At 39.3% G+C, this 13,247-nt stretch overlaps 1 protein-coding gene across 1 annotated transcript; it reads left to right on the forward strand.

Annotated features, from left to right (window-relative positions):
* Window positions 1–2,077: 2,077 nt before the first annotated feature.
* LOC122651520 (transcription factor MYB1-like) lies at window positions 2,078–7,131 on the forward strand. The gene is made up of 3 exons (XM_043844929.1): window positions 2,078–2,205; window positions 2,321–2,450; window positions 6,534–7,131. Exons 1-3 carry the CDS (start codon window positions 2,085–2,087, stop codon window positions 7,108–7,110), a joined length of 828 nt encoding a protein of 275 aa, XP_043700864.1. The 5' UTR covers window positions 2,078–2,084; the 3' UTR covers window positions 7,111–7,131.
* Window positions 7,132–13,247: the final 6,116 nt, after the last annotated feature.

Here is a 13,247-nt window from a genome sequence, read left to right on the forward strand (position 1 = left end):
CCCTCCATGGGGTGTGGATCCCACACCTAGAGACTGGTTCTACACCCCCAAAGAGGATTCAGATCTATCCCCACCCGTCCTCATGTGGATAGCAGATCTGAACTCAGCTCCACCATTCCCTTGCCTTTGTTTTTTTATGTGGCAGAGGGAGGAGTGTATGTAGATGGATTTTTTTCTTTTTTGGTAAGTTATATAGATAGGCTTAAAGTCATATCACATGTTCTCGCCGACCTAATAAACGAAAATCTTTATTTACCAAAAAAAATTAATAATAATAAGGGAAAATCTTCAGCTAGCAACTTCGTAAGTTAGTTAGTGAGTGGTTACTTTCATGGGTTATCTCATTTTATTTAAATTACTGAACGTCAATCATCAAAACCAGAACTCTTCAAATGAGGACTAGGATTGAGAATATATAATGACAGCAAAATGAAAAACCAAAAAATAAAAAATAAAAAAATAGTATAGGTTGCTCAGTTTGTTGTCTGAAACACAAAATTATCATTTCAGAAAAGCTGAAACCTCAGAAAAAACGAAGTCAGGAAGAAGAGAAACCAATGGGTAATAATAAAATCTGTTTGAAAAACAAACTATTCATTCTTGATTCTTCAAGTAGTTCCGAATTGTCTGTAACTCTGTGTTTGATTCTACTATCTTACATATTCTAAACCTCTCTCTTTCCTTATTATTATTATTGTTATTATTATTAAAAGAAGAAGAAGAGGAGGATCCAAAAATTTTGGAACTAAAAAGGAACTCAAATGTGCAGCTCGAAAGTGGAACCACAATCGGGTGGGTGCTGTGAATTTTTTATTATTTTAATGCAAAAAAATAATAAATAAAAAAAATATAAAAGAAGAATGGTAGATTATTAGGTTATTAGGTGAGAAGGATGGGTAATCTAAGTATTTAAAAACATGAGAGTGGAAGGAGAAGTAAAAGTTTAAAAGCAAGATAGTATCAGAAAAAAAGTTTAAGGTAGTATAGTTTTAGTAAATATAGGCTAAGAAAAAAAGTTTAAGGTAGTATAGTTTTAGTAAATATAGGCTAAGTGTAGGATAGTGATAGTAGTTGCCCCTATTTGTCTTATAGCACTTACTCCTTTTTTTTTTTTTTTTGACTGCACCTTTCTTTCAATGAACCACTTGTCCCAGGATCATGATCGTCTACGGCGCACTGCCCGTAGTAGCCATATCAATGCACACACAAGGCGTGGTGCAATGACCGTTTTACCCATGCTCGGTCAAGGGAAAGACGGTCATTGCACTGCACCTTGTGTATGCGCTGTTATGGCCACTATGGGCAACACGACCTAGAGGATCTGAATACCTTGTCTCATACGAACTAGAGACCATGATTGAGCTTTCTCGATCTCTCTCTCTCACTCTTTTTTATTTTTTCTGATAAGAATCTCTCTCTCTCTCTCTCTCTCTCTCTCACTCTATGTGGATGTTTTCGTGTAAGAATGAGTTTGCGTTTACTCTTACTTACAAGGTACACATTTGCAGTAAAAATCAACCAACGGTTAGCAATGGACGACAATAATTGATTGAGTGAAACAGGTTGGATGGACTGGTAGTTGATGTATCAGGTAGGTATGAGCATGGTGGACCTATAGTACCCACAGTTCTGCACGCCAACTCATCAGTCATCAACCAGACACTACACCTGCTTTCTATAGGCTTTGGCCGTAAAGTGTAAGAAATTCGCCGGCGATGAAGAACCCTTGGCTTCCTTTTTATGGAAAGACGACCTAGTCAAACAAGCAAACGAGCAAGCAAACAAGCAAGCTACGTAGTTGGAACTTGGAAGGAAGAGAACAACGACTCCAGGAGTCCAGGTTCCCACGTACTTGTTCGACGAATTTTACTCTTTTATCCTTGGTACAAAGACTTTGTTGCTAGGGTTGAAATGATAATTTAAATGTCATTTATACCCCTTGTCTGTATTAGGCTGGCTTTATAAGACATGGGTGAGTAGTGGGTACTTTATGTGGTAATAATAATATTCAGACTATCTCATCTATAAATAGGTAATTAAGGTACCCTTCGTATTAAGTTGGTTGGGGGAAAAAAATATTTGTAATGATGGATCGGTCGTTTGGAGTAAGGAAAGGAGCTTGGAGTGAAGAAGAAGATATTCTTCTACGACGATGCATTGAAAAGTATGGCGAAGGAAACTGGCGCCAAGTTCCTCTTAGAGCAGGTATCCTGTACTCTCTCTCTCTCTCTCTCTCTCTGGTCTTGGGTGCTGTTTTTGGATTCCCTTCCTAGAGATTGAGAGAAAGAAAAATGGAACTAAAGAAAGCCTTTCTTTCCAGGGCTGAGAAGATGCCGAAAAAGCTGCAGGTTGAGATGGTTAAACTATCTCCGCCCCAATCTCAAAAGAGGAGAGTTCACCCAGGATGAAGTTGACCTCCTTCTCCGGCTTCACAAGCTCTTAGGCAACAGGCAAGTTCTACTTCTAAAGTAGCGGTGTTTTTAATTAATACTTCATATAATAGGTTTTTTTTTTTGTTTTTTCCTTTTGAGTTGGCGGGTGAGGGAGTCCGGATCCTCTACCCATGTTGGGTGCCACCTTACAAGGTGAGAACCAACCAAACAGAATCTACATACCTCTGATCCCCTCTGACCCTTGAGTCGATTGAGTTGATATTTTGTTTGATTGATTGATTCTCACCATGTGGGTAGATGACCCAAACTCGAGGTAGGATAGGGTGCCAAATTAGTGGTCTGTCCGACCATAGAGTGTACGAGGTGGTCGGACTTCATATCCTTCATGGGGGTAAGTGAACCAAGACCCAAATTTTGGGTAGAAGTAAAGTCCTATGGTACCTGATTGTCTTTGTTAAATTTGAATTCAATCAGGGTTATACATGTGATAATATAAAACTTTGAAAATTCATTATATTATGAAAATAAATAGATTTATTAAAAATAAAAAATAAAATATTAATATATCTTGATCACTCTATTCGTTTTCAATGGTTGAATTTATCAAATCATCATTCTATATGACGTATTATATAATCAAAATATGAAAGATTCTTCCATGATTGCCTTGAACACAAAAATTTTACCTTCAAAAAAAAAAATAAAGGGTGAAAGCTTTCCTCCATTTGCACTTCCTATTCACCCATCATTTTGATCTCATCATTATTCCCCCTATTGAATTATCCTTTTCAATAATCTAAGGAGTCTCACCCAAGCATTAGAGATTTTGAATGAAGAAAGACTCTCTTCATTGTGGGTAACAAAAAACTCAATTACAAAATGAGATTTTCTTATTAATACCATAGGGTCAATTTTATTGTAACTTGAATTTTTGGCTTTTTTAGTATAACAATATATATTTTTTCAATGAAAGTAAATCATGTCATTTCACATGTTTGCAAGAAAAATGTGGAAGACAATTATAGTATTATTTTTTTTTTTTTTAATTTTATAAAAACATAATATAACTAACTTTCAAATTATTTTTTTACTCTTAAACCTAAAGAATTTTTAAAAATAAGATAAACAACAATTAAAAAAGAATTGAGTTTTCCTTCTGCCACAAGAATTCAAATACCAAGCGGCTTCAGATGCACACAAGGATATTAGAAGATAATTTAAAAAACATACTAAAACTTAAAAGGGTTTTATGAACCCTAAGATGACAAGAATCCATTCATCGGGTGTGAAGTTAAACTTAATCCATTAAAAATAGGTATCGAGTTTTGAATACTTTATTTTTTGGTCAAGTGTCGAGTTTTAAGTACACTTCTATGAAAAATCAACAGTCTTGTTTTTTATTTTGATAAATAATTAAAATCCTTGTTCAGTGTAACCCAAAAAAAAAAGTATTATGAATCATCATTGGAAATAGCTTTATTGTGTAAGACTGTCAGATTTCACAATGGTCTTTTTGTCGTCACTATTTTTCTAGAAAAACTTCGCCTTACTCTTTTACGTCTTTCCCAATTTTCTTTTTTTGTTTGGATGCGATAGTTATAATACTTCATGGCCAAGCAAGTGAGCAACAGTGGGTAAACCCCACTAAGATTTAATTGCTGGGCCTACCATGATGCAACATGTGCCTTTTGAAGACTGAGAAAGGGTTATTTTTGTCATACAATTAAATTGAAATCGAGAAATTATGTGGAGGTGGGGAGATTGGAGGAGAATGAATCACCTGCGCATACGTATGTACAGGTGGATCATACATGTGAGAGGTAATTATTTGTTCTTTTTATTTTTAATAATTTTTAATAATCTTCTCAGGCTCTCACACATACGTCGGATCTGGACTGCTTTTGGGGACAGAATTTATTGGAGTCAGACAATGCATTATTGAATGAGCTATTTTTTTCCAACGAAGAAATTTCTGTTTGTTCTTTTTGGGAAAGCCCCACTCCAATCGTCGAGTAAGGTCTACCACCCATCTAAGGAAAAGCGATTTTTTTTTTGCTAGGTCATGTAAGGAAAAATTGATCCCCTTTTTGAACAGAAAAATATCTAATCGTATGAGTTTGTGTCTTTATATGAGGATGTACCAGTTATTTAAAAAAAGGAAAAAAATTGTCTGTCCGGTAATGTGGCCTATGTCAGCACTCCCATGTGTTTATCTCTCTCCTCCTCAAATTAAGGGGGTAGAAATATCGTTTTATATGAAGATGAGAGAAATAGACTCATGAGATTGTTTGTGTAGGCCACACTCCCGAATAGAATTCTTTTTCCTTTAAAAATTTTAATAATATAAATTTGCATTGACCCCTTACCTCTCCAAAGTCCAAACCCATGTCTCCCTTTTCAGATCCGGATCCTTTGCTACCGCATGCTCGTGCGGTTGGCATGCAGCCTCACACAAGCAGGGGCAAAATGACTGCCCTCCCTACTGCCCGAGCACCTTACCCAGGTGGGGTCCACGTCCTGTCTGTGTGAGGCTACACGCCAGCCGCACTGGCAATGGCAGCAGAGGATCCAAATTGCACCCTTTCCGGTTTCCATTTGAATAGGAATCAAACCATTGATTCAATGCTATCCGGTGGGATTGCAATCGACTGGATTCGATTCAGATTCTGGTTGATTAGCAATTTACTAATATCAGCAGGGTGGATCGGATTAGCAATATGATACCAATACGATATCTACCAGAATCTAGGCCCATACCGTATTGGTATCATATTGATTTTGCATTTTGCCGATACCCATTCCAATATCGTGCACTAAAACCATGTTATTCTGCAACCACAAGATCTTACAGATAGACAAGGGCCATCATTTCTTCACCCTCCCCGCCCATCCCCCCCCCCCCCCCCCCCCAACCTCACCCAAAACAAAAATGGTACAATGTCCACCTTGTCTTCAGAGTCCCATTTGATTACAAGGGAGTCTCTTCACCCAAACTTAGTTTTAGTATAGATAATTTCCCAAGTTGTCAAACATTTATCTTAAATTTTATGGAAATTTATTATTATGAGAATGGTCTACCATTTTGAGCCGTGTGTCACAATTGGTTTTGGCCAATTGACAATTGGATTAACTATATACACCTCGCGGATTCCTCATGTGTCAAATGTTAAGACTCAAATTCAACTAGATACCTACATGTATGGCCATGCATCTCAACCATCTGATAGCACTAATGGTGGCCTTGGCTTTAACTTTCGTGACAACAAGGGGAACCTTTTATATTTTGGCTCTGAGCCATCTCTTTTTTCCTCCATCATTGTAGGTGAAGTCATGGCTATTCGGTCAGGCATCCTACAGGCTATTGAGGAAAATTGGGATCATCTTGTGATTGAATCAGGTAATTAGGTTATAGACTACACTCTCAACGGCGAGCACCCCTCTCCTCCATCATCAGTGATTCCTGTTATCCAAGATATCATTCACATTGCTTCTTATTTAGAGTCTTGCTCTTTTATTTTTGTTCAATGAGAGGGAAACAATGTGACTGACTCCTTTGCCAGGAAGATCTAATCCGTAACGTATAGGACTAATTGGCTTATTTCCACTCCATGGTTTCTTGAAGCTTGTAATTCAAATTTCATGTGTAACACACGTAATTTGACCCCCAAAAAAAAAAAAATGTATGTCCATTCACCCTCCTATAGTCCTTAGATATTTCAAAACATAATCTTTCCACTTAATGACTCTATTTGGGTGGAAATTTAACATGTAGGTAAGAGAGATCTTTGGGGTCAACACATCGATCCCCAAAATTTGGCCTCATACGATCTACCACGTGAGAGATATTTGGGCCACTCTAATCCCAATCTGGAAACATTTATGTTTATTTTACGTTTTTTCGTTAAAGATCAGCAATTGTATTAAAGTAAAGTAAAAAATACAAAAGTTTAACGCGAATACAAAAAAAAAATTAGGAAGAGAAATCCACTTTCCATATGGCCATCAGCAGATAAACTCAACCCAACTTACAAAAAAAATCGGTATCTTGGTCTACCTTGCATGCATTCATGCTCATGCTTGAGCCCTTTCTCTCTTCCTTATCCTGATCAGTTATGATGTTTTATTACTTTGTATATGTAGATGGGCATTAATTGCTGGTAGGCTTCCGGGAAGAACTGCCAACGATATCAAGAATTACTGGAACACTCGCTTCAACAGAAAGACAGCTGGTATTACTGCTTCGGAAAGGGAAGAGATGGAAGTCAAAAGTGCTATAAGCAAGAAAAACGAAATCATAAAGCCTCGGCCATGGACCTTCCCCAAGAGTTCCCGCTGGCTATTGGGAAGCTTATCTTCTTCTTCTTCTTCTACCTCTCTTGACTCATCTGCTACTAATGCTGGTACCACAAGTGATTCAAGAGAAATTATGGATATGACATTTCCTATTCTCCCTAGTGCTCAAGGGTCTACTAGGGTAGAACAGGAAAGAGACTCTTTAGATAAAGAAGTGGAGAAAGGCGAGTCAGGCTATAATATTAGTGGATTTGCAGAAGATATAATTAGAAGTCTATGGGTTGAAGATGATCTGCAGCAAATGATAGAGGTTGGGATCGACACTTCTTTGGAAGAAGGCATCATTGGTTGGGATGACGACTTCTGTTTGGATTTCAACTTTTGGGATACGCTGGTAGTTGAAGGGGAACAACTTGTTTCATGATGCAAATTGTGTCTCTATGCATAGAAAGTGTGTGCGCGCTCACATGCGGGAAAATTATCTCCTTCACTTCCCTGCCCGGCCCAATTCCCCTTAAAGAGCGTTGTTGATATGTTGTGCTATATTTGCATTTATGATTTCATTCGGATCAAGTGACCAGGCGCTTGTTTCTATTCAAGGCAACTGTATGTGTTGTGACATTTATCAAGAATCCTTTCTTCTCTTTTTCTTATTTTTGGGGGAAGCAGTTTTTGTCCGAGAGTGTGGCCTACGCCAGTACTCCCATGTGCCTATCTCTCTCATCCTCTAAACAAAGGGGGCAAATGTGTCTTTTCATATGGGGAGGAGAGAGATACTCATGGGAATGCTAGCGTAGGCTACACTCTCGGATGGGGTTCGTTTTTCCTTTCTTTTCCCAGGTTTTGCTAGCTTACGTGTAACCATTAATCCCTTACAAATGGTTGGAAACATAAAAAAGAATGGGCAAGATATGCTACTTGGGTCTCTAGAGTTTGCATGCACACGCTGGCCAATGGGAGCACACATGTAAGCATTGGGTGGGATTTCCACCTTTTTATGGAGCAGCAGTTTTTTCGCATGCTTCTATGTCTAGGCTCAAGAGCAATGTAAGCCATGCAAACAGATAGCATTCTTTTCTCTAAAATAATCTAAAAGAAAAATAGTATAGGGCATTCTAGAAGAGTAACTGTATTTGGAGTTCATGGAACTTTGTTCCACCGTTGTTTGGCCCACTATTCTCCCTATCGGTCCGAGCTTGTCAACCCTTTAAAACCAAGCCCGCCAGAATTCTATGTATAAACTATAAGGGAAAAGAAACTCTGTTTGGGAGTGTGGCCTATGCCAGCACTCCCATGAGTCTATCTCTCTCCTCTCCATAGAAAAGACACCTCTACTCCCTTGTTTTGAGGAGGAGAGAGATGGACACATGGGAGTGTTGGCGTAGACCACTCTCCTAGACAAAAAACTGCTTCCCAAACTATAAATAGGAGTTGGGGTTCTAAACTATATTTTAAGACGAGTCGGCCACTTTGTGAAATAAAGCTTTCAAAAGTCTATTACAAATTTCAAACTTTAAATAAATGATTTAAAATAAATACATATTTGAAATTCAAGAGAAAATACTAATAAAGAGAGGTTTATAAATGTAGTTTTGTCGCAAAAACTGGAATGATCCTTCGTGGCACTTGTGTGGCCTGAAAAGATGGAACAAAGAACACAAGAGAGGGTCGGAGCTAGACTCTCTGATGCCTATGTCCGTTCCTTTAGCAACAGTAAAAGGAATAGGTAGAGCAAGAGTGCAAGATGTAACCACTAACCAGTAGTTAATTTGAGGTTTACCTATGAGGTTTATCACATATTTATACCTTGAGCAGGGCGGTCGTGAGAGTCCCAGTTAGGAAGTTGAAGGCATCCTTGAGTAGGAATTGGTTTCCTTCAAGAAAGAATAGAAAGTAGTTCTTCGATGGGAATCTACTTAATATGAGTTCCCCAGATTAATTGTTGAGTTGGCTTCCTATTTGGCTGAAAATATGGCGGTGTTGCATGGTATTTTAGATGTTAAGGAGTTGGGTGTTCAACGCTTTTGGATTGAATGCGACTCTGTGGCGGTGGTGGGCCTTTTCCAATCTGGTTCTATCCTCTGGTTTGCTAGGCAGACCTGGTTGCATCTCCAACCTTTTTTGAATGCCGCTACTTGGAAGATTTCTCACTGCTTCAGGGAAGCTAACCCAGTGGCCGATTTCTTAGCTAAGTTATATGCTAGAAGTGGTTCCTCTTGTGTCTAGGATTCGGTTCTTCCTTCCCCTGTAAATGGCTTCCAATTAGATGATTCCTTAGGTCGCCATAGATTTAGCTTTGACTAGTTTGCTAGTTGATCCTCTATCTTTGGTTTTGTTAAGGATTCTACAATAAAGTGCTTCATTTAGAAAGACCTTTGATTGAACGGTTCGGATCTCTTGTGGTTATTTTAAGAAACCTAGTTTTTTAGAAATCCCTCATGGGGGTGTGAACCCTTCATAGCACGTCCAACTCGCATTGGTAGGTGATATTTATGCAATTTGGATCCTCTACTACCGAGTTGCCCAGGAGGACCGTGCTGCCTAGACATGGTGCTGCACACAATGTCTGTCTTGCCCCTGCCCAAATGCCTTGCCCGAGTGGGGGTAAGGCGATCTTTGCGCGCAACACCGTGTCTAGGCAGCACGGTCCTGCCGGGCAGCTCGACAGTAGAGGATCTGGATCCATATTTATGTGTATCATGTAGTATGTTATATTGTATAATTTTTTTACTTTCATGACATATCAAGACTATATCCTAATTATCTATTTTTAATTAAATTGAAAATAAACCTTCCACGTAAAAACCACTTGTTATTTGGGTTCCTCTTCTATCTTGTCACTTGTGCACCCATAACCAATACTAGCAAAAATGAACTGCCTATCATTTGAAATCAAGTACGCCCACATAGATAATTGGAAGGTCTTGCATAAGGTTGTTAGCAAGATCCAAAGGAAATCTTCCCATCTCATTCAAGGGGTTAGAACTAGAAATAGAGGTAAAAAGAGGCGGGTCTGATATTCAGCGAAACACTTATGCAATATCGCAGCAAGGGTTTTTTTTTTTTTTTTTTTTTGGGGAATAGAATATGATTTCGATGAACTTAGATAAAATACCTAGTTGTAGTTAAAATAACATTCCATTCGGGTAATACCTGATACGGAGATGAACGCAGCGGAACAGGACCTTGAATAGTTAACGGTTACGAGCACCACTTGAAAATTGATGGAATTGGTGAGATCTGTTATGTGTGGCATTCCAGTGCATAACTTCTCAGTGTACTTATGGCCGGTTTTGGCTGTGGAGTTGATGGAAAAGTGGATCTGGAATTTTATTTGGAGTGGAGATGCAAATAAGTCGAAGTCTATCACGGTTAGGTGGAGCAAGCTGTGCAAGCCTAAGTGTGAGGGAGGTCTGGGGGTGAGAAGGCTTAAGGAGATAAATCTTGTGCTGCTAGCAAAGTTGGCATGGTTTATTAAGTGTGATAATTCCAGATTTGCAGAGTTCTTGAGGGGGAGGCTGCTTATGGCGAATGGGTCTTTAAAGTAGGGGGTGAAGTCTTCTATTCTCCCTGGTATTAGAAAGGTGTGGGAGATGGTAGGGGATAACGAAAAATGGATAATTGAAAATGAAAAGAAGATAAGTTTTTGGTTCGATCGGTGGGTGAATGGGCAGCGTATATATGATACCATAATGCCTTATGTCACAAATCCAAGGCTGTTGCAAGATAAGGTTGCTGATTATATTGGTGATGGCAAGTGGAGTTTACCAGTCCCTAGAAATCCGGAGCTGCAGGAGATCTGCAATTAGATTTTGCAGATAAAGCTTCCAACTACTGAGCACGATGATAAAAGGGTGTGGGCCTTGATAGAGTCTGGTGTATTTTCGGTGAAGTCTGCATGGGAGAGGATGCGAGTTCATGAACCTCAGTGTAGATGGTCGAGGCTGGTCTAGCAAGGAGGATTAGCGCCAAGAGCTTCGGTTTTTGGCTGGAGGTTAATGCACCAAAGCCTTCCAACTAACGAGAACGCTACAAAGCGTGTTGTGTATGGGGCGTCAAGGTGTGATATGTGTTATAGGAGCATGGAGTCCAGCCATCATATCTTTATTGAATGTGAGTTTGCAAACAGGGTTTGGGGTGTTGTACTATCTATGTTTGAGCTAAGATGGACTGGTTTTCCTTCTATTGAAGAGTTGTTTTCATGGTGGAGGAGGAAAAAGGCAGGCATGGTGCTGTCTAAAATATGGCCAGTGTTGGTCATTCTACTGCCATACCACATTTGGATGGAAAGAAATAGGAGGAGGTTCGAGAATGTGCAATTCAATCAAATAGTTGTGTTAAAAGGTATTTGGAAGGACTTAATCGATGTTTCAACTTTGGAACAGGTACAAATTTCTACGGTGGCTGATCATTTGCTATCAAGGAAGCTTTCTCTCAAGGTTATTCGACAACCTAGCAGGCTGATTACCAAAATTTTTTGGCAGCCTCCAGCTCAGGGATGGGTCAAACTCAACATAGATGGGTGCTCTCTTGGGAATCCAGGGCGATCAGGTATTGGAGAAATTCTAAGAGATCACAATGGGCAATCTCGATGCTGCTTCGCATGTTACATAGGGATGGGATCAAACTTCAGGGCAGAAATTGAGGGTCTGCTCTATGGCATACAATAGGAGAGTCGACTGTAGGTGGAGTATTTGTGGATTGAAAGCTATTTGACTGTGTTGGTGAGTTGTGTGGACAATAATTCGCTTCCTTGGGAATTTCAGCAGAGATGGAGGTTTTACAGTGGCTACCTTGCTAAGCTGGTGTGGAGGATAACCCATTGTTATAGAGAGATTAATGGGGTTGCAGATATGTTAGCGAAGAGGGGTGCTTTAACAAGGATATCTAGTATCTGGGACGCTGCTCCAGGTTTCATTGGCAATGAGATGATGTGGGATGCTAATTTGAGGCCGAGATATAGGTTCTCTAGGTGACTGGGGGTGATCCTTGTATGTCTAGTGGTGGAGTGCTTCCCTGTTGATGGCCATGCCGAAGGCGGGGAATGTGCTTCAACATGTTGGTCAAACACTGTATCTGTATCTTATTTTATTTCTTTAATACATATATCTGCTGACCTTTAGCAAAAAAGAGAGAATTATATCAACTTAGGGTTTGAGGGGCTAATGATATGTATATATACAGAGCCCACCTCACCCTCTCAGTATTCTAATAGGTATAAGACACAAGGGGGTAGGCCACTTAAAGTAGCCGACCTCCCCATGCAGGTCGCACCTTGCGCGGCTATCCTCTCACGAGTGGGAGCCCAAACCAGGTTATACTCGGTTCAGTGTACATCTCCCACTCTCCCACACAGGGCATACTAATTCAATCGTTCATCTAACCATCTCTCAAACATGTAACTCTTCATATAGGAAATGTGACATGCAACCTAATGAGAAAGAACAAGGTAGGAGTGCTATATCAGGCTTCCATACCTATTATCAACATAGCACATCACTCACAAACAATCTCAAAATACCCTAAACGATCCAACTACATCAGATTCATCACTCTCGATCCCTCATGATGAGCAGTGCTAACCCCTTGCATGTAATGTACTCACGACTATGTTGATCACAAATATGACAAGTCGCCCGGGCAATTAGCCATAAAGCAAAAGGTGTATTATTGAAGGTTTTCCTTGAGCCACACATATGAATTCGACAAATCTCAATCGCTTTCCTAAACAAGTCCCATCAGACTGCATCATCCTTTATCCTAAAAACTATGCTAAAGTAGTGCCATTGAATGTCCTCTTTATGACATGGTCTCAGGTAATAATGGCTCACACCATAACAAAGCAGGGATCCATTCAATCACTTCAACTATCAGTCAGCATTAGCACGTACAATACGATATCTATGCTACGATGTAACTCCCACTGGAATGGGCATATCACTCATAAGATAGACATCATACGAATCTAAGTCTAGTCACTGGAGCAAGCGCCTAACCTGAGTTTCTAACACAATCACTCTCATGGTTATTGTTTGAAATCTCACATTCGGCTATACACAGGCTACACAGAAGTGGGAAATCTTCTATGTTTGAGCAAATAAGGTTTGATCTTAATTCTAACTAAGGCACCACTAAGCACAAATGTAATAGGCTCATATTGCTCGCTATACTTAAGCACCATAGCAAATCATCCATGTGAGTAGGTTGATTCAATGCTTGGTGACATATACAAAAATAAACAGATGTGTATACACAATATCGCTCAAAGGAAATATATCTCATATTTATGAAAAGAGTGATACAAATAAAACGTCCATCCAATAAAATGTCCAAAGAAGAAAATACATATAAAATCCATCTCAATCCCAAGTTCCTAACATGAACAAGGAAAATATATCTAGCAATGTGCTTCATCAAAGGATCAGTCAGCATATTGCTAGTGGAGATATGCTTCAGGACCACTTCAACTAGCTCAATCATGTCCCCAATGTAGTGATAACGGATGTCAATGTGTTTGGCTTTACCATGAAACTTGGGGTCCTTTGCAAATGTTAAGGTATC

This window comes from Telopea speciosissima, chromosome 2 (genome assembly GCF_018873765.1).
Source record: "Telopea speciosissima isolate NSW1024214 ecotype Mountain lineage chromosome 2, Tspe_v1, whole genome shotgun sequence".
NCBI lineage: Eukaryota > Viridiplantae > Streptophyta > Magnoliopsida > Proteales > Proteaceae > Telopea > Telopea speciosissima.